Source organism: Salmo salar, chromosome 25 (assembly GCF_965601325.2).
Source record: "Salmo salar chromosome 25, fSalSal1, whole genome shotgun sequence".
In the NCBI taxonomy this organism is placed as follows: domain Eukaryota; kingdom Metazoa; phylum Chordata; class Actinopteri; order Salmoniformes; family Salmonidae; genus Salmo; species Salmo salar.
Window position 1 is genome coordinate 9,341,654 of NC_138315.1, and position 27,675 is coordinate 9,369,328.

A 27,675-nucleotide genomic window follows, 5' to 3' on the forward strand; every position below is an offset into this window, starting at 1 on the left:
AAAATCAGCAGGGGATCAAACACTTTTTTCCTTCACTGTATGTAGATATTCCATAAAAAATAATCAGTTTACAGCTACAATAATCATTTACAACATTAACAATGTCCACACTGTATTTCTGATCAATTTGATGTTATTTTAATGGACCAAAAATGTGATTTTCTTTCTCTAAGTGACCCCAACCTGTTGAACAGTAGTGTATATCCATTGTTTTTGTAAACATGTCTCAAGCTCAGTACATTTGGTTGGAAATCATTGATGGATAATAATTTTCAATCCTTGTCTGAGATTATTCCAGCAAGTTTAGACTGTTTAGACTTTTTCAGCAAATATGGACTGTCACCAGATCACTCAGTAACATTCAACACCTCTTGGAAAGCCATTCTGGTGTTTTCTTTGGCATTCTTTTTTTGTTGTTGTAATTGTCCTCTTTGGCCCAGCGGTCTAGGGGGGATGGATACGAGACCCGTAACATAAATCATGCAAATTATAATCGTGACATGTAACAGTGAGAACCAAAAACCACAGACAACTGAAATCTACCGTCAAACTCAAAAGGTTTATTTTAAACACACGGTAAAGGGGTGTGGGAAAAGGGGCTGAGCTGGACCCAAGCAACGAAACAATAATCCAAAACCACCCCTAAGCTAGACTAGCCTATTTCAACAACAGCTAGCTAACTAACCAAAAATACAGTGGGTGGTCCGCCCAGTTCTAACTAGGGTACTTAGACACAGTATTCCTACGGATAATGTATGCCCATGGGCGACTTGTCTTGGTACCCCCTTTTCCCACCAAACAAACAAACAGTCAAATAACAAAACAATACTCACAGGATTACCGGACAAATGTGACATGTAGTTTGCAAAAACAAAAGAGATCAATACAGAGAGAGAGAGACACAGGGAGATAGAGATTGGACACAAGAGCGAATGAGCACAAAGATTGATCACAGAGTGAGAATGAGCTCGCGAGATAAAAATGAGCTCGCGAGATAAAAATGAGCTCGCGAGATAAAAATGAGCTGGGGAGAAAACAACTGACTGGGTTTTTAAACCAAGGGAAAGGGACTGTGATTGGTTGAGGGAGAAGGAACAGGTGTCTTCTGATTGGGGACTGATGATTGTCACCTGTGAGGGGAGAAGGAGAGAAAAGAAACACACAGGATACACACTTGTATCCGTAACACTCCCACCCTTAAAAGAGCAACCCCCAGGGGGGATTGCGACCAAAAGTATGTACACAGTTTATACAAAAGTATCTACAATGAATACTCACAAAATCAAAGTCAATCTTCCGAAACATACAAAAATTATTACACACGAGACAAAGCATCTGCTAACATATTTTCAGAACCCTTTTTGTGGCAAATCTCCAAATTATAATTTTGTACAATAAGAGCCCAACGCATAAGGCGCTGGTTCTGGTTGTACATACGGTGGAGAAACACTAAGGGGTTATGGTCCGTATATACAGTCACAGGTAGGGCACTAGACCCTATGTACACCTCAAAATATTGCAGAGCTAACAACAACGCTAGAGCTTCTTGCTCGATGGTGGCATAGTTTGTCTGACATTTGTTAAATTTTCTGGAGAAATAACACACCGGATGATCCAGTCCACTCTTGTCCTGCTGAAGTAGAACAGCACCAGCACCTCTGGCACTAGCATCTACCTCAAGTTTAAATGGTTTTTCAAAATCCGGAGCTGCAAGTACAGGGGTATTACATAATAGTGCTTTAGCAGTTTCAAAAGCTACCTTACAGTCCGGGGACCACACAAACGATCTTGCCGGACTGAGCAAATCGGTCAATGGAGCAACTACCGCAGAGAAGTTTTTACAGAAGCTACGGTAGTAGCCAACCATCCCCAAAAAGCGGCGTAGCTCTCGTCTGGTGGTAGGCGCAGGGAATGCAGTGATAGCCAAGACCTTAGCATCAACAGGGCGCACCTGTCCATGGCCTACCTCTTTGCCGAGATAGGTAACTCGCACTTTGCCAAGTTCAGGGTTAAAGAAGCAGCGGCCAAACGTTCACATACTACCCTTAGAGAGTTAACATGATCTGTCCACTCAGATGAATAAATCACTAGATCATCTAGATATGCACTACAATTAGGAACGCCAGCTAATACGGTGTTAACCAGTCGTTGAAAAGTGTCTGGTGCATTTCGCATCCCAAAAGCCATTGTAGGAAGTTGTCTGGGGTAACAAAGGCAGAAATCTCAGAAGCACGTGAGGTTAACGGAACCTGCCAGTAACCTTTTAACCTCTCTAGGCTAGGCGGGACGAATTCGTCCCACCTACGTAACAGCCACGGCTATCCTGTGGCGCGATTTTCAAAACCTTAAAAATCCTATTACTTCAATTTCTCAAACATATGACTATTTTACAGCCATTTAAAGATAAGACTCTCGTTAATCTAACCACACTGTCCGATTTCAAAAAGGCTTTACAACGAAAGCAAAACATTAGATTATGTCAGCAGAGTACCAAGCCAGAAATAATCAGACACCCATTTTTCAAGCCAGCATATAATGTCACCAAAACCCAGAAGACAGCTAAATGCAGCACTCACCTTTGATGATCTTCATCAGATGACAACCCTAGGACATTATGTTATACAATACATGCATGTTTTGTTCAATCAAGTTCATATTTATATCAAAAACCAGCTTTTTACATTAGCATGTGACGTTCAGAACTAGCATACCCCCCGCAAACTTCCGGGGAATTCGCTAACATTTTACTAAATTACTCACGATAAACGTTCACAAAAAGCATAACAATTATTTTAAGAATTATAGATACAGACCTCCTCTATGCACTCGATATGTCCGATTTTAAAATAGCTTTTTGGTGAAAGCACATTTTGCAATATTCTAAGTACATAGCCCAGGCATCACGGGCTCGCTATTTAGACACCCGGCAAGTTTAGCACTCACCATAATCATATTTACTATTATAAAAATGTCATTACCTTTTGTTGTCTTCGTCAGAATACACACCCAGGACAGCTACTTCAATAACAAATGTTGGTTTGGTCCAAAATAATCTATCGTTATATCCGAATAGCGGCGTTTTGTTCGTGCGTTCCAGACACTATCCGAAATAGTAAAGAAGTGTCACGCGCTTGGCGCAATTCGTGACAATAAAATTCTAAGTATTCCATTACCGTACTTCGAAGCACGTCAACCGCTGTTTAAAATCAATTTTTACGACATTTTTCTCGTAGAAAAGCGATAATATTCCGACAGGGAATCTCCTTTTCGGCAAACAGAGGAAAAAATCCCAAAGGCGGGGGCGGTCGGGGTCACGCGCATAAGCTAGTGTCTCTTGATGGGCCACTTGAGAAAGGCGATAATGTGTTTCAGCCTGGGGCTGGAATGACGACATTCTGTTTTTTCCCGGGCTCTGAGCGCCTATGGACGACGTGGGAAGTGTCACGTTAGAGCAGAGATCCTTAGTAAATGATAGAGATGGAAAAGAAGTTCAACAAATGGTCAGACAGGCCACTTCCTGTAAAGGAATCTCTCAGGTTTTGACCTGCCATTTGAGTTCTGTTATACTCACAGACACCATTCAAACAGTTTTAGAAAATGTAGGGTGTTTTCTATCCATATGTAATAAGTATATGCATATTCTAGTTACTGAGTAGGAGTGGTAACCAGATTAAATCGGGTATGTTTTTTATCCCGCCGTGTCAATGCTGCCCCCTAGCCCTAACAGGTTAAGAGGTCCAACTTAGTTACATAAGTAGCAGCACCAACAGTGTCAATACAGTCGTCCAGTCTGGGTAACGGGAAAGAATCTGGCAATGTGACAGAATTTACCTTTCGATAATCCGTACATAACCTGGACGTACCATCAGGTTTAGGAACCAGAATGCAAGGAGAACTCCAAGGGCTTGAACTTGGCGTGGCCAGGTCATTTTCCAACAAATATTTCACTTCATCCCTCATTATCTTCCTCTTAGAAGCATTGACACGATATGGGTGTTGCTTGATAGGGGCAGCATTTCCAACATTAATGTCATGTTCCAACACATTTGTGCGAGTAGGAACGTCATTAAAGAGACATGGAAAACTGTGGAGTAGCCTCACAATATCGTCGGCCTGTCCTTCCGTTAAATGAACCAGACCTGACTGGAGAGACATCAGCATTTCTGAGTTGGGCAATCTAACACACTGCTGCTGAGTATTGCGCAACTCCAATCCATCTCCATCAACATCATCAATATGACAGTCCACTATCATAGCCGTAGAAGCAGCAGAAATAGCAGTAACTTCCGCTGTGGTTGAACCATCTACCTGGGTGATGGGTCGGGTTTGGTATGCTTTCAACATGTTAATTTGGCACACACGAGATTGTCGTTTTCTATCAGGAGTTTGAAGCACATAATCAGTTTCACTTAACTTCTTTTCAATCAAATAAGGACCAGAGAAACGAGCTGACAGTGAAGATCCTGGAACAGGCAATAACACCAGCACTTGGTCACCTGGCTGTAGTGGACGAGAAACAGCCTGTTTATCATAGTGTCTTTTCATACTTGTTTGTGAGGAAGACAGAGCTTCCTTAGCGAGAGCACAGGCTTGGTGTAGGCGCTCACGAAAGCGACTAACGTAGTCCAACACATTCTCTTCTTCCGTACACAACTCTTGGGACAAAAACTGTTCTTTAACCTCTATGGGACCGGCGGGACGAATTCGTCCCACCTACGTAACAGCCACTGCCAGCCTGTGGCGCGATTTTCAAAATCTTAAAAATCCTATTACTTCAATTTCTCAAACATATGACTATTTTACAGCCATTTAAAGATAAGACTCTCGTTAATCTAACCACACTGTCCGATTTCAAAAAGGCTTTACAACGAAAGCAAAACATTAGATTATGTCAGCAGAGTACCAAGCCAGAAATAATCAGACACCCATTTTTCAAGCCAGCATATAATGTCACCAAAACCCAGAAGACAGCTAAATGCAGCACTCACCTTTGATGATCTTCATCAGATGACAACCCTAGGACATTATGTTATACAATACATGCATGTTTTGTTCAATCAAGTTCATATTTATATCAAAAACCAGCTTTTTACATTAGCATGTGACGTTCAGAACTAGCATACCCCCCGCAAACTTCCGGGGAATTCGCTAACATTTTACTAAATTACTCACGATAAACGTTCACAAAAAGCATAACAATTATTTTAAGAATTATAGATACAGACCTCCTCTATGCACTCGATATGTCCGATTTTAAAATAGCTTTTTGGTGAAAGCACATTTTGCAATATTCTAAGTACATAGCCCAGGCATCACGGGCTCGCTATTTAGACACCCGGCAAGTTTAGCACTCACCATAATCATATTTACTATTATAAAAATGTCATTACCTTTTGTTGTCTTCGTCAGAATGCACACCCAGGACAGCTACTTCAATAACAAATGTTGGTTTGGTCCAAAATAATCCATCGTTATATCCGAATAGCGGCGTTTTGTTCGTGCGTTCCAGACACTATCCGAAATAGTAAAGAAGTGTCACGCGCTTGGCGCAATTCGTGACAATAAAATTCAAAGTATTCCATTGCCGTACGTCGAAGCATGTCAACCGCTGTTTAAAATCTATTTTTACGTCATTTTTCTCGTAGAAAAGCGATAATATTCCGACAGGGAATCTCCTTTTCGGCAAACAGAGGAAAAAATCCCAAAGGCGGGGGCGGTCGGGGTCACGCGCATAAGCTAGTGTCTCTTGATGGGCCACTTGAGAAAGGCGATAATGTGTTTCAGCCTGGGGCTGGAATGACGACATTCTGTTTTTTCCCGGGCTCTGAGAGCCTATGGAAGACGTGGGAAGTGTCACGTTAGAGCAGAGATCCTTAGTAAATGATAGAGATGGCAAAGAAGTTCCAGAAATGGTCAGACAGGCCACTTCCTGTAAAGGAATCTCTCAGGTTTTGACCTGCCATTTGAGTTCTGTTATACTCACAGACACCATTCAAACAGTTTTAGAAAATTTAGGGTGTTTTCTATCCATATGTAATAAGTATATGCATATTCTAGTTACTGAGTAGGAGTGGTAACCAGATTAAATCGGGTATGTTTTTTATCCAGCCGTGTCAATGCTGCCCCCTAGCCCTAACAGGTTAAGGACTTTCATTGGTCCTCTCACTGTGTGACCAAACACTAGTTCAGCTGGGCTGAACCCTAGGGACTCCTGTACAGTTTCACGAGCAGCAAACAAAACTAGAGGAACTCCCTCATCCCAATCTTTCTCAGATTCCAAACAATATTTACGTAGCATAGACTTCAGTGTCTGATGCCATCGTTCAAGCGCACCCTGAGACTCTGGGTGATATGCGCTTGATACACGGTGCGCAACTGACAAGGATTTTAACACCTGCTTGAAGAGCTTTGACAGGAAATTTGTACCTTGATCAGTTTGTACCACCTTAGGTAACCCGAATGTCGTGAAGAACTTAATTAAGGCTTTACTCACCACTGGAGCTGTAATCCTTCTCAGAGGAATGGCTTCGGGGTATCTTGTTGCCATACACATTATCGTTAACAGAAACTGGTTACCCGATTTTGTCTTCGGTAACGGTCCAACACAATCAACCACCACATGTTCAAATGGTTCACCTATGACAGGTATAGGACAAAGAGGAGCGGGAGGAATAACCTGATTTGGTTTTCCTGTAACCTGACATGTGTGACATGTCCGACAGAACTGAGCCACATCTTGTTTTAAACCTGGCCAAAAGAAATGTCCAAGGATCCGATCATAAGTCTTTGTGATTCCTAAATGACCAGACCACTGGTGATCATGAGCAAGGGATAACACATTGTGTCGAAAGGCTGTAGGAATCACTATTTGGTAAACAGCATTCCAATCTCCCTCCGCGCCACCATGGGATGTCCATTTACGCATGAGGAGATTACCATCAAGAAAGTAAGCCACATTCTTCTTCTTTACCTCTTCCAATGAGACAACACTAGAAAAACATTTAGCAAGCTTGTTGTCAACCTTCTGGTTAGCAATCAGCTGCTCACGAGTGACTGGTAACTGTATTGCCTCAGCAATAAGTTCAACATACTTCGATTCTTCCCTTGTCTGTTTGTCAGAGGTGATCAGCTTCGCAGAGGTAGTACACAACCCATCCTCTTGATCATCTTCTTTGAACAGAACAGTGTTCGACAAATCTATCACGTCACCCACTTGTCTTGCCTGAGCACGAGTGACAGCACAAGCGGGGAACACATGGGGATAACTCTGTGCCAACTCATTGGAGAGAGAGTGGTCACTTTTATCCAACACTTCCAATACGGGTACTACCTTTCCTCCAGCAATATCGTTACCCATTATAAAGGTCACACCTTTTACTGGCAACATAGGACGTACCCCCACTCTGAATATTCCACTGATCAACTCAGAGTGTACATTCACAAAGTGCAACGGCACTGGGACAAAACCCATTTCAATACCCTGAACTAACACACTGGAACCACAGTATGTATTGTCGGATAAGGGCAACACATCAGACAATATAAATGACTGTGCCGCACCAGTATCTCTAAGGATTTTAACAGGACGCTGAGATGCTTCGTCATTCGCTATGGACACAAACCCCTCGAAAATGAACGGTTCGTAACTGCGGTCGGGTACTGAGACTTTCAAACTACATTTACCCTGAGGCACTGGTTTCGTTTCAGACCTCACAACAGTACGAATTAGCCCAACACCTGTCGGCGGCTTTGCACGAATAGGCATCCCTTGTTTGCGTTTTAGTAGGAAGCAATCATTAATCATATGTCCCACTTTATGACAATAGAAACAGGGACGCTCATTTTTCTGGCGTGCTTGATATACTGTGGGCCGACCAGGACTAAAAGTAGGCAACTCAGTAGCTCTACTCTCAGTATGAGCCGAAAACACACTCTTGTGCGTCAACACAAACTCGTCTGCCAACACAGACGCTTCTGACAGGGAGGATACTTTCTGTTCATTTAGGTATACTACAATGCGTTCGGGTAAACAATTTTTAAACTCTTCCAACAAAATTAACTCCCGGAGAGAGTTGAAATCAGTTACCTTACTAGCAGCATGCCATTTATCAAACAGATTTCCCTTGTCTCTAGCAAACTCCACATAAGTCTTATTAGAAGACTTTCTATGAGACCTAAATCTCTGTCGGTATGCCTCAGGCACAAGCTCATAAGTGCGAAGAACGGTAGCTTTGACCACTTCATAGTTCAAACTATCTTCCAGAGGTAGCGCTGATAAAACCTCTTGGGCTTTACCAGTTAATTTACATTGTAGCAATAAACACCATACTTCTTCATGCCATTTCAAGGCTACAGCTATACGTTCAAACACACAAAAATAGGAGTCAACCTCTGACTCTCTAAACAAAGGTACTAAGGCAATCTGCCTACTAATGTCAAACGTGTTGGAAGCTACAGCTGGTGAGGACGACTCACTAACAGGCACAGTAGGAACGAAGGCTAGCCTCGCTGTCTCTACTTCCAGTTCCATTTGGCGCATTTTGAAATCCATCTGCCACTGTTCTCTTTCTTTTTCAGCCTCTATTTTACAGATTTCCAACTGCCGCTGTTCTCTTTCTTTTTCAGCCTCTATTTTACAGATTTCCAACTGCCGCTGTTCTCTTTCTTTTTCTGCCTCTATTTTACAGATTTCCAACTGCCGCAGTTCTCTTTCATTTTCTGCCTCAAGTTTACACATTTCTAACTGGAGATTTTCTCGCCTAATTTGGGCTCTCTCTTCTGCCTCCAGTTGAAACTGTATAGAACGGACATCCCTTCTGGCATCACCAGTTGACAGTGGGGAGAGTGGATCAAAACGGGGCAATGTAGCTGGAGCTTTAGCCTCGCCTTCGGTCTCAGACACCGACGGGCTTACAGGAGCAGCAACATCCCCTACAGGGGTAGTAGGCTCAGGCAGCGGTAACACAAGCACCTGCTCTTTCAACAATACATTTAACACTAGTTTCTTAACCTCCGCCTTAACTAAATTGTGAGAAATAGACAATGAATAATGTTCTGCCAAGGTCATTAAATCAATTTTACGACATTTATTAAACACCTCCCACAAAGGGTTATCCAAAAAGGATTTCAACTCAAAAGTAGCCATCTTGAACTACTACCAAACACAAGAGCCAACAAATAGCAAACACTAATGCTTATGACGCTCAACACTGACTAACCACACAATAACAATCTGCATGAGCGGTATGGGCGTCAGTAATGACAGATCCCGGATGAGCCCCCACTTATGTTACGAACCTCTTTGGCCCAGCGGTCTAGGGGGGATGGATACGAGACCCGTAACATAAATCATGCAAATTATAATCGTGACATGTAACAGTGAGAACCAAAAACCACAGACAACTGAAATCTACCGTCAAACTCAAAAGGTTTATTTTAAACACACGGTAAAGGGGTGTGGGAAAAGGGGCTGAGCTGGACCCAAGCAACGAAACAATAATCCAAAACCACCCCTAAGCTAGACTAGCCTATTTCAACAACAGCTAGCTAACTAACCAAAAATACAGTGGGTGGTCCGCCCAGTTCTAACTAGGGTACTTAGACACAGTATTCCTACGGGTAATGTATGCCCATGGGCGACTTGTCTTGGTACCCCCTTTTCCCACCAAACAAACAAACAGTCAAATAACAAAACAATACTCACAGGATTACCGGACAAATGTGACATGTAGTTTGCAAAAACAAAAGAGATCAATACAGAGAGAGAGAGACACAGGGAGATAGAGATTGGACACAAGAGCGAATGAGCACAAAGATTGATCACAGAGTGAGAATGAGCTCGCGAGATAAAAATGAGCTTGCGAGATAAAAATGAGCTCGCGAGATAAAAATGAGCTGGGGAGAAAACAACTGACTGGGTTTTTAAACCAAGGGAAAGGGACTGTGATTGGTTGAGGGAGAAGGAACAGGTGTCTTCTGATTGGGGACTGATGATTGTCACCTGTGAGGGGAGAAGGAGAGAAAAGAAACACACAGGATACACACTTGTATCCGTAACAGTCCTGCTCTATCCCAGGGTTAGTTTATCAGAAGACTGAGACAGGTTGTCCTCTAACTTTTTACCTGGGTTTGCTCTTTGCCCCAGTCCCTGTCGGCGACAAGCATACCCATAACATGATGCTGCCGACACAATACTTGAAAATACAGAGGGTTTCACTCTGTTGTATTGGATTTGACCCAAACCTGTTGTTTTTTATTTCACCTAAAAAGTGAATTTCTTTGCTGTGTTGTCTTGCAGTATTACTTAACAGGCTTGTTGCAAACAGAACGGATAATTTGAAGTGGATATTTTTTAACACAGCCTTCACTTTGTAATACAGGCCAATAATGTTGAGTGAATGCTCTGTATTTTCACGTTTTAAGGTTGCAAAATCATGTTATGGGTATGCTTGTCACTTTCAGGGACTGGGTAGTTCGTGAAGATTAAAATAAAAATGAAAGGAGCAAAGCCCAGGTACAAAGTTAAAGAAAAACCTCCCGTAGTCTTTTGAAAACCCTGGGGAGTTTTATTTTTCAGCAGAACAATTACACCCATTACACAATTACACCCAAAGACACACCAGAGTGGCTTTCAAAGAGATGTTGAGTGTTCCTGAATGGTCCATTCTCAGTCTGCAATCAAAAACAATGTATATAGACTGAGTGTACAAAACATTTTAGAGCTGCTCTTTCCATGACATAGACTGAACAGGTGAATCCAGCTGAAAGCTATAATCCCTTTTTGATGTCACTTGTTAAATCCCCTTCAATCATTGTAGATGAAGGGGAGGACACAGGTTAAATAAGGATTTTGAAGCCTTGAGACAATTTAGACATGGATTGTGTATGTGTGCTTTTCTGAGGGTGAATAGGCAAGACAAAAGATCTAAGTGCCTTTGAAGAGGGTATGGCAGTAGGTGCCAGGCGCACCGGTGTCAAGAACTAAAACACTGCTGGGTTTTTCACATTCAACAGATTCCTGTGAGATCTTTCAAATGAAAGTGTGGGTTCACAGCTCCAATCCAGATGTGTTGGTCATTACTGAGTACGTGATTAAGGAAGAGTGTTTTGAATGCTGATGTTAACCTTTCTGGTTATAACCTTTTTCGGCAAGACAGATCTTCCAAAGGAGGGGGAGAGTCAATCTTTACCAAGGATCACCTTCAGTGCTCGGTCGTCTCCACCAAGTCTGTCACCAAACAATTTGATTAGCTGGTTTTAAGCATTACACTTTCAAATAGCTATTTTTTGACTGTTGCTGGGTGCTATCGTCCTCCATCAGCACCAGCCTGTACCTTAAGCTCTCTCCTGGCCCCTTACACTGAGTCTGAATTTGTCCTGCTAGGTGACCTAAACTGGGACATGCTTTAAATGGGAAAGCAATGGGACTCCCTAAATGTTTCTCAAATTATTACCAATCCCACAAGGTATGACTCAAAACAACCAGAAAAGGCTACTCTCCTCGAAGTTATCCTCACAAATAATCCTGATAGGTATCAGTCTGGTGGTTTCTGTAATGACCTTGGTGATCACTGTGTTACAGCCTGTGTTCGTAATGGCTGCTCAGTGAAATGACTTGTCCTGATTTGTCATAGACCCTTGCTAAAAAACTTTAATGAGCAAGCCTTCCTTCATGAACTGGCCTCTGTAAAATGATATAGTATCAGCTTGATCCCCTCTGTCGAAGACGCTTGGACCTTCTTTTTTGATATTTTCAGTGGTATTGTTAACAAACATGCCCCCATAAAGAAAATGAGAATTAGAAACATGTTCAGCCCCTGGTTCGACCGTCATCTTGAGAGTTACTCCTTCTCAATAATTGCATTTGGAAAAAGGCTCAGCACACGCATACTCAGGCTGACTGGCTGTCGTTCAGGCAAAAGAGAAATAAGTGCCCTCAGGCTATCCGGAAGGCCAAAGTTAGTTACTTTAAGGAGCAGTTATGTCTCTGTGGGTCTAACCCCAAGAAGTTCTGGAAAACGGTTAAAGACCTGGAGAATAAACCGTCCTCCTCACAGCTGCCCATGTCCCTTAATGTTGATGATGTGGTTGTTACTGACAAGAAGCACATGGCTGAGCTCCTTAGTCACCACTTCATTAAGTCAGGATTCCTATTTGACTCAGCCATGCCTCCTTGCCCGTCCAACATTTCCTCAACTCCCATCCCTTCTAATGCGACTATCCCCGATGCTTCTCCCTCTTTTTACCTGCCCCGCTACAAAGTTTCTCCCTGCAGGCAGTCACTGAGTTTGAGGTGCAAAAGGAGCTCCTTAAGCTTGACCCCCCAAAGAAATCTGGGTCAGATGGTTTAGACCCTTTCTTCTTTAAGGTTGCTGCCCCTATCATCGCCAAGCCTATCTCCAACCTTTTTAACCTGTCTCTCCTTTTTGGGGAGGTTCCCATTGTTTGGAAGGCAGCCACGGTTCATCCTTTATTTAAAGGGGGAAATCAAGCTGATTCTAACTGTCTATTTTGCCCTTTTGTCAAAAGTTTTGGAAAAACGTGTCAATAATCAACTGCCTGGCTTTCTTGATGTCTATAGTATTCTCTCGGGTATGCAATCTGGTTTCCGCTCAGGTTATGGATGTGTCACTGCAACCTTAAAGGTCCTCAATGATGTCACCATTGCCCTTGATTCTAAGAAATATTGTGCCGCTATTTCTATTGACTTGGCCAAAGCTTTTGATACGGTAGACCCTTCCATTCTTGTGGGCCAGCTAAGGAGTATTGTTGTCTATGAGGGGTCTTTGGCCTGGTTTGCTAACTACCTCTCTCAAAGAGTGCAGTGTATAAAGTCAGAAAAGCTGCTGTCTCAGCCACTGCCTGTCACCAAGGGAATACCCCAAGGATCGATCCTAGGCCCCATGCTCTTCTCAATTTACATCAACAACATAGCTCAGGCAGTAGGAAGCTCTCTCATCCATTTATATGCAGAAGCTTTCTTACCAGGCTCTGTCGCAGCCGGCCGTGACCCGGAGACCGTTGGGGTGGCACACAATTGGCCCAGTATCGTCCGGGTTAGGTGAGGGTTTGGTCGGCAGGGATGTCTTTGTCCCATCGCGCACTAGCAACTCCTGTGACGGGCCAGGCGCAGTGCACGCTGACACGGTTGCCAGGTGCACGGTGTTTCCTCCAACACATTGCACATTGGTGTGGCTGGCTTCCGGGTTAAGTGGGCATTGTGTCAAGAAGCAGTGCGGCTTGGTTGGGTTGTGTTTCAGGGGACGCACGGCTCTCGACCTTCGCCACTCCTGAGTCTGTACGGAAGACAAGACTGTAACTACCAATTGGATACCACGAAATTTGGGAGAAAAATGTGGGGAAAAAATATATTAAAAAAATATACCCTTAACCTTGTTCTTAACACCTCCAAAACAAAAGTAATGTGGTTTGGTAAGAAGAATGCCCTTCTCTCCACAGGTGTGATTACTACCTCTGAGGATTTAGAGCTTGAGGTAGTCACCTCATACAAGTACTTGGGAATATGGCTAGACAGTACACTGTCCTTCTCTCAGCACATATCAAAGCTGCCGGCTAAAGTTAAATCTAGACTTGGTTTCCTCTATCGTAATCACTCCTCTTTCACCCCAGCTGCCAAACTAACCCTGATTCAGATGACCATCCTACCCATGCTAGATTACGGAGACATAATTTATAGATCGGCAGGTAAGGGTGCTCTCGAGCGGCCAGATGTTCTTTACCATTCGGCCATCAGATTTGCCACCAATGCTCCTTATAGGACACATCACTGGACTCTATACTCCTCTGTAAACTAGTCATCTCTGTATACCCATCGCAAATCCCCCTGGTTGATGCTTATTTATAAAACCCTATTAGGCCTCACTCCCCTCTATCTGAGATATGTACTGCAGCCCTCATCCTCCACATACAACACACGTTTTGTCAGTAACATTCTGTTAAAGATCCCCAAAGCACACCCATCCCTGGGTCGCTCCACTTTCCAATTTGCTACAGCTAGCGACTGGAACGAGCTGCAACAAACACTCAAACTGGACATTTTTATCTCAATCTCTTCATTCAAAAACTCAATCATGGACACTCTTACTGACAGTTGTGGCTGCTTTGTGTGATGTATTGTTGTCTCTACATTCTTGCCCTTTGTGCTGCTGTCTGTGCCCAATAATGTTTGCACCATGTTTTGTGACGCTACCATGTTTTGTTTCTACCATGTTGTTGTTATGTTGTGTTGCTACCATGCTGTGTTGTCATGTGTTGCTGCCTTGCTATGTTGTTGTCTTAGGTCTCTCTTTATGTAGTGTTGACTCTCTTGTCGTGATGTGTGTTTTGTCCTATATTTATATTTTATTCATTTTTTGTATTTTTAATCCCAGCCCCCGTCCCTGGAGGAGGCCTTTTGCCTTTTGGTAGGGCGTCATTGTAAATAAGAATTTGTTCTTAACTGACTTGCCTAGTTAAATAAAGGTTAAATAAAAATAAAATCAAGAATGGTCCACCACCCAAAGGTCATCCAGCCAACATCACACAACTGTGGAAGCATTGGAGGTGACATGGGCCAGCATACCTGTGGAATGCTTTTGCCACATTGTAGAATCCATGCCACGACGAATTGAGGCTGTTCTGAGTGCTAAAGCGTAGGTGGAACTCAATATTAGAAATGTGTTCTTAATGTTTTGTACACTCAGTGTATGTTGCCATAAGAGTTGTGCAATGTTGATAGAATCTTATTCAAAAATTATTCACAACTGTAATGGCTGCCAAAGGTTCTTCTACCAAGTATTATCTCTGGGGTGTGAAGGCACACAATCAATAGATCTTCATTTTTCAAATATATATTTCTTTTTTACTTTGAAAGTGTTGAGTAGGTTGTGTTGATCGATAAAAAACGAAATCTAATTTAATCCCTTTTTAGATGTAATTTTTCGGCAGCAGAATGTGAAGACTTTCACTAGCCACTAGAAATGCTTCTTCACCTTCCCTTTCTAACAATATGCCAGGAAACTCTTTCTAATACTCTTAACACTTCTATGGTTGGCTCTGTTGCAGTTCTCCAGTGTGTTGCAGAATGTCCAGCCACTGAGGGAACAGACTCTGATGCTTGTACACGGCACAGCAGATGGTGAGTGACTAACTATGTTAAACCAAGAAAAAGGCCTCAGCAATGATCAGGGGTCAGTTATGTAGCTATTGTGTTGTTATTTACTATGTAGGACCAGTCTGCAGTGTGCGTCTTGCCAGACGGCACTTAAAACAGCAATAATCTAACAATTACAAAAACTGAAGAACCTTTAACAAAAATGACAGTTTTTATGAAATATAAGTTATTGAAAGAATCAGTCAATTTCCATTGTACAGAGAATGGTTTTGCCACAAAAAATCCCAATGTGTCACAAATGTTTCAAGTTACATCATGGTACTTTCATCTTCACCCTGTAATTTTTTCTGTCATTATGTGATCTTGCCGCTCTTCCCATGACGATTCAAGCAGAATTCTGCTGACACATTTTCTTATGCTTCTTTCAGCCAATGTCCACTTTCAGCATACTGCTGAGCTCATTAAGAACCTTGTGAAAGTTGGAGCAAACTACTCGATGCAGGTATGGAGAATGTCATTGCCCACTATACTGTAGAATACAGGTTCTGTATAGGTACACTAGATTAATTAAGCCATAAGTCTACCCAAGCTATGGTTGCTTTAAATGTATACTAACAGTAACAAAACTATGCAGTACCCTACCCATGCTATGTATGTACAGTATGTTACTGTAGTGTGTGTAGTACCATAAACATACAGTAACACCAGCCACAGCATATAGGGAAGGGCACTCAGCTTCTACTGCACTGGCTCAGATGACTGATGATTGGCTAAAATACATGGATAATACAATGATAGTTGGAGCTGTATTGTTAGATTTCAGTGCAGCCTTTGATGTTATTGATCAGAACTTGTTCTGGCTTTACGTCACCTGTCATAAAATGGTTGGAGAGTTACTTATCCAATAGAACCCAGAGAGTGTTCTTCAATGGAAGCTTCTCTAACATCAGATAAGGACAGTGCGGTATCCCTGAGGCCAGTTGCCTTGGGCCGTTACTCTTCTATATTTGTACAAATTATTTGCAACTTGTCTTACAAGAAGCTAAAAATTATTAGGTATGCTGATGATTGCACACTATACACATCAGCACCTACAGCCAGTGAACTCACTGAAACACTTAGTAAGGAGTTGGTAAATGTCAGAATTGGTCATTAAATGTCAGCAAGTGTCAGAATTGGTAAATAACAATAAACTGACCTTATATACATCTAAAACCAAAATCATTGTATTTGGTTCAAAGCGTTCTCTTAGACTTAAATCTCAACTGGAAATGTGCATAAAGGGTGAGACCATTGAGTTGAAGAAGCTGAACCCCTAGAAGTAACATTGGATGGTCAGTTATCATGGTCAAGTCATATTGACAAAGTTGAAGTGAAGATGGGGAGAGGTATGTCAGTTCTAAAAAGATGTTCTGCGTACAGGATCAACTGTACTAGTTGTTCAGGCTCTGATCTTGTCCCATCTTGATTACTGTCCGGTAATATGGCCAGGTCCTGCAAAGAAAGACCTAGCAAAGCTGTGACTGGCTCAAAACAAAGCAGCATGCCTTGTCTTAACTGCACACACAGAACTAACACCAAGAACATGAATGATAGTCTTTCATGGTTGAGGGTTGAGGAGAAATTGACTACTTCTCTTCTAGTCGTTTTAAGAAACATTTCTGTGATGAAAATGCCTAATCACTTCAAACAGACATACATACCCCACCAGACATGCCACTGTGGGTTTCTTCACTTGTGCCCAAACCAAAAACAGATTCAATGTGCTTCTCAGTTATCTGTAGAGCCATGTCATCATGGAATGCTCTGCCACCAGAGGTAACTCGGGCAAAAAGCAAGTTTAGCTTAAAAACAAACAGATAAAAAAACATTTTGTATCACAGAGCCTCTCCTCTTTCTAAAGATCTAATTTAACTGTACTGTATCTAAGAATATGAATATGTGCAGTATATATGAATAGTGTGTAAATAGTCAATTTATTGTCTCTTGGTGTCTCTCCAATATATAACTCATATTTAAATTGAATTTTGAATGTAATTTAATATGTTGTTCCAATCTATAACTGTTCTGTACTTTGTCATGTATTTGTACGTTTTATGTGGACCTCAGGAAGAGTAGCTGTTGCATGTGCAGTAGCAAATGGGGATCCTAATAAGCTAACCTAAACTGTGATGAGAAGAGAGTATTTACACACATCCATAAAGTAGTAGTAAATATAAGTATACTGTCTTTTCACTAATGCCGCTGTGCACATGTTGTGGTCATGTTGTGCTCATTGTTGTGGTGTTCCAGATCTATCCAGATGAGGGTCATTTCCTGTCCCAGAGAAGTAGGCTGCACCTCTTTGCCTCGCTCACCAGCTTCTACAGGGAGTGTCTCAAGGAAGAGATCCTACCGCTGCCCGATGATGATGAGGAGGAGGAAGAGTAGGAGTAGGATGTGGTGGAGACCTTTGGCAGGACTTTTGCAGGACTTCCTCACTGTAAAAAATTGCTGAAGCCTGCACAAAAGGCTGGTGGCTTTTGGACCAAGTGTTAAGACAGAGGTGGACAGTGAGAGTTGCGGCGTGTGTGTGGGTATGTGCGTGTGTGTGCAAATTGCATTGCTTGTGTTAGTTGGAGAGAGAGTTTGATAGTGTTTGTGCGTGTGCCTGCGCAATGTATGTTTGTGTGTGCATGTGTTTGCGGTCAGAGAACTCCCAAGGACACCTATCAAAGACAATGGACACCAGAATTGTCAAGACTACAAGTGGGAACTCTCACTTATCCAAAATGCCACTTCAATCTCCACCTCTGAGACTGGCCCCTCACGGCAAAGCACATAGCAGACTGCCTCCATCTCCGGCAGGAGCCATTAGGGTTTCAACATCCACACTTACAAGTGCATGGTTCTTTTCCCCTTTCAGCTTAACTCGTTTTGCCATGTTCGTTTTCATCGTGGTAGACATTGGAAGAGACAAACACATATGTACCCATTTTCAATTTTATCCTCTCTTTATTTTGGGGTTTTGATGCACACGGATATGATCCACTGCTCTTCAGAGAAATACTGTAGGCAATGCAAGTTCACCTTGACTGTGACGTTGTCCGCAAATAAGTGCAATTCCCGCTGAATGCTCTCATATTTGACCCCCATTGAAAATAAGTCCTTTGGGGCACACTTAATTGTACAAGGGTCTCATGTAGACATGTTCAATGCCTTATGAAGTGCTACATAAGACCACTTACTGGCATTCATATCCCTTAATTATTAGAAGCTTCACACTAACCTGTGTCAGCTCAGTTCTTTGAGATGCAACATGCCAGTGCAGTATCAGAGACAGTTAATATCAGTTGTAATGTCAGGTCATAAACCAGTTATAATTCTAGTGAGTAGTGAGTGGTCACAAAGGCCATAAAATGACATTGTGTAGGGCTAAGTAAGGCGTTTGCATGTCTACAGGGGGACGCCTAAAGTGTTGCCGTATTTTGTACAGTACAATACAGCAGAGTGTGTACATACATATATTTTTTAGATATGTCAGATCTCATGGATAGGTTAGTCTATGGGAATGGAATGATTTGACATGTATGTCTTGTATATTTTTCAGTTTATTTTGGTTTTAGTAGATTTTTCTTCTTAGGGTGGATTTTGTAATGCTTGTTCATGTTAATTTTGTTGTTTTTGAAGGGGGGGGGGGTGATGGTTTTGGGTTATTGTGATTGTCCTCCAGTGATGATTGTGAATAAAAAAACTGAAAAAAAAGAATATATTACCATAAGGTATTCAGCACAAATTACATTCAACCACAGTGTTGTTAGTATTGATTGACAAAATAACAAATGATCCAGGCAATTATACTGTATTTCATCGGTTTGTTGACCTTGGACTCACCTTTGTGCCTGACGAGTTGAGTTGAGGGCCAATGAGGGCCTTGAGGCAGGATGGTTTATCAGTGTTGTGTTTAAAAGACTAAATGCTGCTCCCTGGGAGTGAGGAGGACACACTCCACCCAAGAACTGTAAATTGGATCTACACCAGGAGTGGGCAGCTGTGGTCCTAGAGAGCAACAAATTGCAGGCTTTTGTTCCAACCCAGCTCTACATATGTAAACCACTCATGGTGTGCGAGAGAGAGAGAGAGATGTTAATACCTCTTTGTAGAACAGCAACCAACATAATCTCAAAGTGTATTATGTGCAGTGTATTACGTGAAGCAGAACATGCAGCGATTAACAGTTCTTTATGGTGTCTGATTAACATATTTTGTGTAATTTTGTGGGACTTTATGGTAGTTTGCAGTACTTTTCAGTTGATTACCTGATGTTTTGCCCAAAAAAATTTATTTCTCTACTGAACAGTTTCCTACCAACAAACAAATTGGGAATCAAGGTAGCTAGAGTACAGATATATTGGTTTTATTCTAGCGTACATTATTTAGACAAATATACAAATACAATTCACTAAGGACATTTACTGTATGGTGAATGGGACATTTGTGTGTAATTCATTTGAGGCAAGCATTAATATACATGATCAACACTTCCGTAAAGCTGCACCATATGATGGATAGAATGGTAGACAATTCTTTCAGGGATATATTGAACATAAGTTGTGTTTTGTATAGGAGTCATGAACTTAGGCCGGGATTCAATCTGAAGCCTAGTTATACAGTAGCATGCTTTTAAAGGGTGGCCGGCACCAGAACGAATCAGTTGAACAGGCATTTGATTTCCAAACGGTGGCACCTTTTTTTCACGGGACCTCCTATATACATTTTTTTATGGGTTTTATAGTAAAGGCATGCAATTTAACTATAAAAATGTTTCATCTTTTAATGTGGCATGAACACAAAAGGTTACGATGTTTCCATCTGATTGCCAAACAAACCACTTAATAGGCTGCACATGAGTTTCAAGTTTGGGGAAGCGTACAATTTATCTTAACATTTCTACCGATCTGCGTGCCAGTTATGATTTTCATATGCACATTTTCGTGGAACAGTTGTATTTCAATAATGATCATTTTGTTTCTCAAAAGCATTGTGAGTTGGTTAATCATAAAAATCTGAATTAAAATGATAAATATCTAAAAGTTAAAATTAAACTAATGCGAGAGCGCCAGCCTCTGCCAAATGGACACATTGATACACCATGAACCATTGGCAGCTAAAGAAATGACCGTATGCATGGAGCTCAATGATATCCTATAGGCCAATGCAGCAGTAGGCCTGTAACTTCCATTGTCAACTAAGTAAAAAAAACATAAAACCGACAAATAAAAACAGTAGAAAATATCCTGATGAAAATGCAGGTTCTTTCAATTAAATTAATCTCTGTACTCTGCCTGTATACCTCCCTTTCTAAAGGACTTGACTTGAATTAACGAAGTGCAACATTGTATCAAATCACTCAACTGGGACCAGGTGAAGCAGTGGCTAGCGAACTTACAACATTGTATCAACTAACCTATCCCAAGCCTTCAGTTTCCCACACCAGAGAGCTTGGGACAGAGAGATGTTTTTGGGAAAAATGTTCAGGTATTTAAGGATGTTTCCAATGGATATATGCAATCATCAAATCATTATATTTTGCTCTTGCACACCGAGGCTTAGTGATTATCAAGGGGGAGAGTGTTGGAAAGAAAGCTATTATCATGTATGTAAAAAAAAAAAAAAAAAAACTGACTTTGAAGGACTTTCTGTGTGAGGTGAGGAAAACATGTATTAGTGGTGGACATGGTGAGTTAAGATAATCCGAAATCAGACATCTCCAAATGGGCACTATCGCGCACTCCCTCAACATTAAGAGGACAGAGAAACCAGACACATGCTCATTGCTCAAATTAAGCAATCCAAACAAAAGACAATGAAAATTGACAAAACTCGTAAATGATGGTTATGAAATTAACCAAAACTTGTTTCTCACAAGTGTAGCAGGTTGTGAACTCAGCAAACAACATTTCCACTCCGAGAATGGTAAATGACTGTAATTAATGCAGGCATTATTTATTTTTCTATTTTTTATTTTGCCTTTATTTAACTAGCCAAGTCAGGGCTGGGATTAAAACATATATATATTGTCATATTCGTGTATGTAGGTGGCAGGGAAGTCAGGCGCAGGAGAAACCAAGTTGGTTAAATATGGAGTATTTAATTAAAAACAAACTCCAAAACCAAAATACAAAATAAAATGGGTAAAGGATACCCGTCGCACACCTATACACAAACCCACGTAACATAACATTCAAACAATCACCGACAAGGACATGAGGGGAAACAGAGGGTTAAATACACAAGTAATTAATGGGATTGGAAACAGGTGTGATGGAAGACAAGACAAAACCAATGGATAATGAAAAACTGATCAATGATGGCTAGAAGACCGGTGACGTCGACCGCCGAGCACCACCCGTGCAAGGAGGGGCATCGACTTCGGTAGAAGTCGTGACATATATATATAGGACAAAACACACATCACTACAAGAGAGACACCACAACACTACATAAAGAGAGTCCTAAGACAACAGCATAGCATGGTAGCAAAACCACATGACAACAACATGGTAGCAACACAACATGGCAGCAGCACAACATGATAGCAGCACAAAACATGGTACAAACATTATTGGGCACAGACAACAGCACAAAGGCAAGAAAGGTAGTGAAACAGAAATGAATGTAACTAAATGACGGGGACTAATGTTACATTTACTACAGGTGACATATGTAATGGGGAATTAATAGAAAATAAACAATCAAAGGGGAAACAATTCACACAATGAAACAATGAATGTGCAAGAATTAGCGGGAGACAGCTAAGGCATTCTGGAGAGAGACGTGCCTATATCTTCGCCACACACCCCTTCACTTCTTCTTGTCTCAACATTATTCATTCAATTATAGATATGACACTTTATCTTCACACATATTTTAGATACTTTTCAATGACAGCTGCAACTCAATAATCAGCTAGGCCTATTGCCACGCGAGCTGCCCAAATTGTAGGCTTCCCAAATAGCCATGCACTGTTAATTTGAAACAATCCACAGCTCATTTTTTAAAGAAGCTCAGGATCCTCTGGTGAAGTATTTGAAGTATTTTATTTATTTTTGAATAGACAGGAGTAAATATATAATTTTGGCAAATGTATTTAATTTACTTTAAGCCAATTGGACGTGCTGCATATTCAAAAAGTAGTTTACCTTCGCACATTCATCAAATGAATTCCAGCATCTGAACACTGTGCACCCACCAACTTTCCTTCAATTCGCATGGCTGAAACGACACTACATGGCATGTACAGTTGAAGTTGGAAGTTTACATACACCTTAGCCAAATACATTTAAATAATTTTTTTCACAATTTCTGACATGTAATCCTTGTAAAAAATCCCTGTTTTAGGTCAGTTAGGATCACCACTTTATTTTAAGAATGTGAAATGTATTACCAAAATTGTAATAGAATAAAATAATATAATTCCACAATTTTCATTAGCATACAATGTAGCTCAATATTGAAATTATTTAGCTCGTCTTTGTGAAGGGTGTCAATCATTTCCGAACCCCACTGTATATACAATAAAGTGGCTCAGTTGGTAAAGCATGGCGCTTGCAACATCAGCTTGCGGGTTCTGCTGGGGCCGCCCATACAAAAATGTATGCACGCTAGGGATGAATATTTTCCAGAAAATCAACCAAGTCTCAATACCGGGAATAATTTATATTTATCCCAAGAGCCTTGGAAAACACCACAAAAACCGGAAGTGCCCATTTGAAACATTTAAAACCAAGATATGGTCACTATGACAGGGTTCTCCCAAAATAAGATTGCCGATATGCCACATTGCCGGCTTGGCTGTGCCACTATGTAAAGATTTCACAGCGAGTGGAACTGATATTTACTAATGATAGAATAACTTTGATTGCCAATGACATTGTTGTGAATTGAAAAACAGGCCGTTCTAATATTCCCGGGCATTATCACGTTCCTTAATTAATTCAGCAGTAAGCCTACCCTATCTCGACACAGAGCGCGCTCAGGACACACAGAGCGCACCCTGAGTATATGGCATTGTCGAATCATATAAACTTTGTAACGGCAGTCAAACAAAAGTCAAATGACCAAAATTGCTCAGCTTGCTAGTTAACCTCCAATGAATGACAGAATATCTCCTATTTGGCAAAATCAAGTTGATGATTATACAGATAGCAGATCAGCTCATGAATAACGGGGACATGAAGATATCTTAATGGGGACCAACTCTGTTAAAAATATCCATATCTACTCTCATACTATTTGTTGATCACACATTCTCTGAAATGATAATCTACATGACCACACACAACTATAGCATTAAATTGGTGTATTTGATTATTTTATGAGATTTCTTATTTTCTGTTTCACTGTTGGTTAATTAAAAAAAGTGTGTAATCAGTTGTTTGAAATGGTAATAGTTATTGAGTATTTACCCTGTAACCATCTTGCATATTTTTGATTGGTGGAATGTGAATTATTGAAAATGAGAGAACAGGAAGTAGCTGAGTTCATGCATCACAGTATCTGTGCTCAGTTGATGATTAAATCTATAAAATAGTAATCATTCTCCATTCAGTTTGAGTTCGCATAAAGTGGCAAACTCATTCCAGAGGGGGGTTTGTGGGTTTTCGCTCCTCCCTTGTACTTGATTGATGAATTAAAGGCAGTTAACCCACTGTTCCCCTGAAGACGTGGAGGGGTTGGGTTAAATGCGGAAGACACATTTCAGTTGAAGGTATTCAGTTGTACAACTGACTAGGTATCACCCTTTCCCTTTCCCTAATTGGTAAAGAACTCCCCTCACCTGGTTGTCTAGGTATTACTTGAAAGGAAAAAAAAACAAAAAAAAAACGCAGACACTAGGCCCTAAATGGAATGAGTTTGACACCCCTGACATTGATAGTCATCCATCCACCATTGAAAGAACTCTCAAACTACATTAGTATAACGGTTTGGATATGACCGAGTGAGTTTCAGTATAAGCAATGCTTTCAATTGCATTAGCCTATTTTATTCCAATATTTTCATCATCAGTTGATCATAAATAAGGTGAGTTTTCCTCTCTTTGCGCTTTTTCAAGTCCCAATGGCTGTTTCCTCATCTATTCACTCCGCTGCCGCCCCCAGCCGCCACGTTGTTCTCAACACCATTTTAAATCAATATAGCCTATAGTTAATTTTTTTTCAATCTGGATTTTTTTGGGGTTCGGCCTCATTTTAGAATATTCAGTTCTGATAAGAACTCTAAACTGTATTTAAGTCTTGTCTGCAGTCCAGCAGTGTCAATTTTGTGTGTACTTTGAATTTGTGGTGACTTTGTGTGAAGTAAATTCTCTAGACTAAAGGCTTCCATGTGACAACCTGATTGGATAATCTGCTATATATAAAATGTGTGGAAGGACCACCAGAGGGCAGGCTGGGCTCATAGATAGTAGCCCAACAAGGCATGTGAGACAAGGTAACCAGAGTCAATTAAGCACAGCTGACGGTACTAATGAGATATTCTCTTTCCCCTACAAGAGAGAGGATGGAACCAGCAAGAAGGGAGGAAGATAAACTATCTCTGGAGAATGGCTACGGAGAGAGAGGTGCTATCCAAGAAGATTCATTAAGACGGTGACGAATATGTGATTGTTGTTATAATTTGAAGATAACCGTAATGTGATCCTGTGTCATCTAAAGAAGACGTATGTTGTTCCTTTGGAGATTCTCATTGACTGTGTTGGAGTGTTTGTAGTGTCAGAAATCCCTCAATAGAGAACTGTGTTGAATCAAGAAAACCTACTCTGGACTCGTTTATTCCACCTTTCCACTTTAGAGTGACACCAAATGACTTGGTCCGCTCACATTGGTGGAGAATGTGGGCACTAGGTGGACGAGTGACACAAGGATAAGTGAGTAAATCAAGATTCTTCCAGTAGACAGAGGAACCATTCAAGAACGATGGACAACGCTCTACTACAACAGTTGATCACGGCACAGCAGACAACCATAGAACTCCTGCAACGACAGCTGAGTGGGCGAGAAGAACCTAGAGTGAAGCCAAGAGCGGCTGCTCACGCCATCTTACCTCGTCTCTCCAAGGAGGATGATATCGAGGCCTTCCTCATGACCTTCGAAAGGACGGCCACCTTGGAAGAGTGGCCGCCCACAGAATGGGCGAGCGCATTAGCCCCTCTTTTGACCGGGGTGGCCCAGGAAGCCTATTTTGACCTGGATTCCCACGAAGCTGCGGACTATGGGCGACTAAAAACCGAGATCCTGTCCCGGTACCAGCTGACTGCCAGAGATAGAGCTGTAAAGTTCCATCAGTGGACCTATATGACTGACCAACCCGTCCGTGCCCAGATCTTCGCTCTAATACGACTGATGAAACAGTGGCTGGAACCCGGAAAGGGAGTAGGACATGTAATTGAGACCCTCGTTGTGGACAAGATATTGAGGGAATTACCCAGTGACTTAAAAAGGGTTGTGGGTCAAACCAACCCGTTGTCAGCCGACGACATAGCCCAGGCGGTGGAAACATACCGATCTACAGGGGAGTTGTTAAAAGGGGACAAGAAGGAACGGAAGGATTCTGCAAATCCCGTACCACGACTCGCCCCGGCACGTCCGCCACCGAAACCTCCAAACCCCCTCCGGAGGTGGGAGAAGTCATCCCCCACACAGCAGGGTCGGTGTTTTAAATGTCAGTCTCCAGACCATTATGCCTCACAATGTCCTAGCAAGGACGAGTCCATGGTCACGGAGTCATCGATGCCCATCCCCACGCATCCCGGTTCGAGAGGGCATGATCAACACTGTTGGTTAACAGAAATAGCCCCAGCCCCAGAGATTCCGGTTCGAGTAGAAGGACAAGATGTGGTTGCCATTCTCGACTCGGGAAGTATGGTTACGTTAGTAGAGGAGCAGATGGTGACCTCAGCAACACTGCTACCAGACAAAGTAGCCGTGTCCTGTATCCATGGAGACACCCACTATTACCCCACCGTGAATCTGTCTATTCTCACTCCGAAAGGAAGGTGTACAGTCAGGGCAGGGAAAGTACCCCAGCTGAAGGTGCCATTATTGATAGGGAGAGACTGTCCTCTATATAAAGAGCTGCGGCAGATGACGTTATGCATGGGAAGAAGGGGGACAGGAAAGAAGAAAAAAACCAAATCCAAGCCCGAGGTAGTAGTCCTACAAGGAGACGTAGCCTCGTCCTTGTCCTCTGGAGCAGAGGAAGAAATAGAGACCCAACGTTTACGACAGATATTCCAGGAAACCACCGATGAAGACACCTGCGAAGGGTTATACACGACGCAGGAAGGAAGGAGCAACCAGGCGCTAAGAGATATATTTGAAGCCCCATCCGAGGAGGGAACCTGGAAGGGATTCTCCTCAGTCACCCCTGGTGGGGATGGGGAACAACCTCCACACCCCTCTACCGAGGTTGACCTGCCCCAGGAATTAAAGGGACAGTTCGGCACCTCGCAGCATAGAGACCCAGACCTAAGGGAGGCCATGAGGAAGGTGAAGGTGATCGACGGGAGGAACGTCGACGGATCAGGTGAGCCCCCTCTTCCTTACTATTCAATCAGGCGGGGTCTCTTATATTGGGTCGTGCAACGAAGGGGGGAAATCCAGGAATTACTAATGGTGCCTAGACCATACAGGGATACAGTCCTACAGTTAGCCCATTCCCACGTCCTAGGAGGACACCTGGCACGAGACAAGACTATCGACAGAATCATGCAGAGATTCTATTGGCCCCGTGTCACCCGTGATGTGGCCAGGTATTGTAGGACGTGTGATCAATGTCAGCGTACAGCTCCACGGCCACACCTACGTAACCCTTTGATTCCTCTCCCCATCATAGAGACTCCCTTTGAACGCATAGCTATGGACCTCGTGGGACCCCTCCCAAAATCTGCCAGAGGACACGAGTACATCCTAGTGGTCGTAGATTACGCTACCAAGTTCCCAGAGGCCATACCCCTGCGTAACATGTCGTCCAAGGGAATTGCCAAGGAATTGTTCATGATGTTCTCTCGGGTAGGCCTTCCCAAGACGATCCTAACCGATCAGGGAACCCCGTTCATGTCCCGGTTGATGAAGGACTTGTGTCGGTTATATCAGGTTCAACAGATACGTAAAAGCATATTCCACCCTCAAACAGATGGGTTGTGCGAACGCTTGAACAAAACGATTAAAAGCATGTTGAGAAGAGTGGTGTCCAGAGACAGGAAAAACTGGGACATGCTTCTCCCACACTTAATGTTTGCCCTGCGAGAAGTACCCCAGGCGTCCACTGGATTCTCCCCGTTTGAATTGCTCTACGGCAGACCCTGTCGAGGGATCCTCGACTTAGCCAAGGAGACCTGGGAGACCCAACCATGTCCCTTCCGATCCACAATAGAACATGTTACCCATGTTACCCTGTCGGCAGTGTGGCCCATAGTAAAGGAGCATATGGAGAAGGCGCAAAGGACCCAAGGCTGGGCCTACGATAAGTCCGCGACATCCCGTGAGTTCTCCGTGGGAGAGGAAGTGATGGTGCTCGTGCCC

General features: G+C 42.3%; 1 protein-coding gene across 1 annotated transcript in view; it reads left to right on the forward strand.

Moving 5' to 3' along the window:
* LOC106586113 (inactive dipeptidyl peptidase 10) overlaps nt 1-18,839 on the forward strand; it is a 219,104-nt gene extending 200,265 nt beyond the window's left edge. The window contains exons 24-26 of the mRNA XM_014172985.3: nt 15,064-15,136; nt 15,541-15,614; nt 17,405-18,839. Of these exons, the coding sequence (XP_014028460.2) occupies nt 15,064-15,136; nt 15,541-15,614; nt 17,405-17,542 (285 nt within the window). The 3' untranslated portion in view covers nt 17,543-18,839. The remainder of the gene's footprint in view (nt 1-15,063; nt 15,137-15,540; nt 15,615-17,404) is intronic.
* Nucleotides 18,840-27,675: the final 8,836 nt, after the last annotated feature.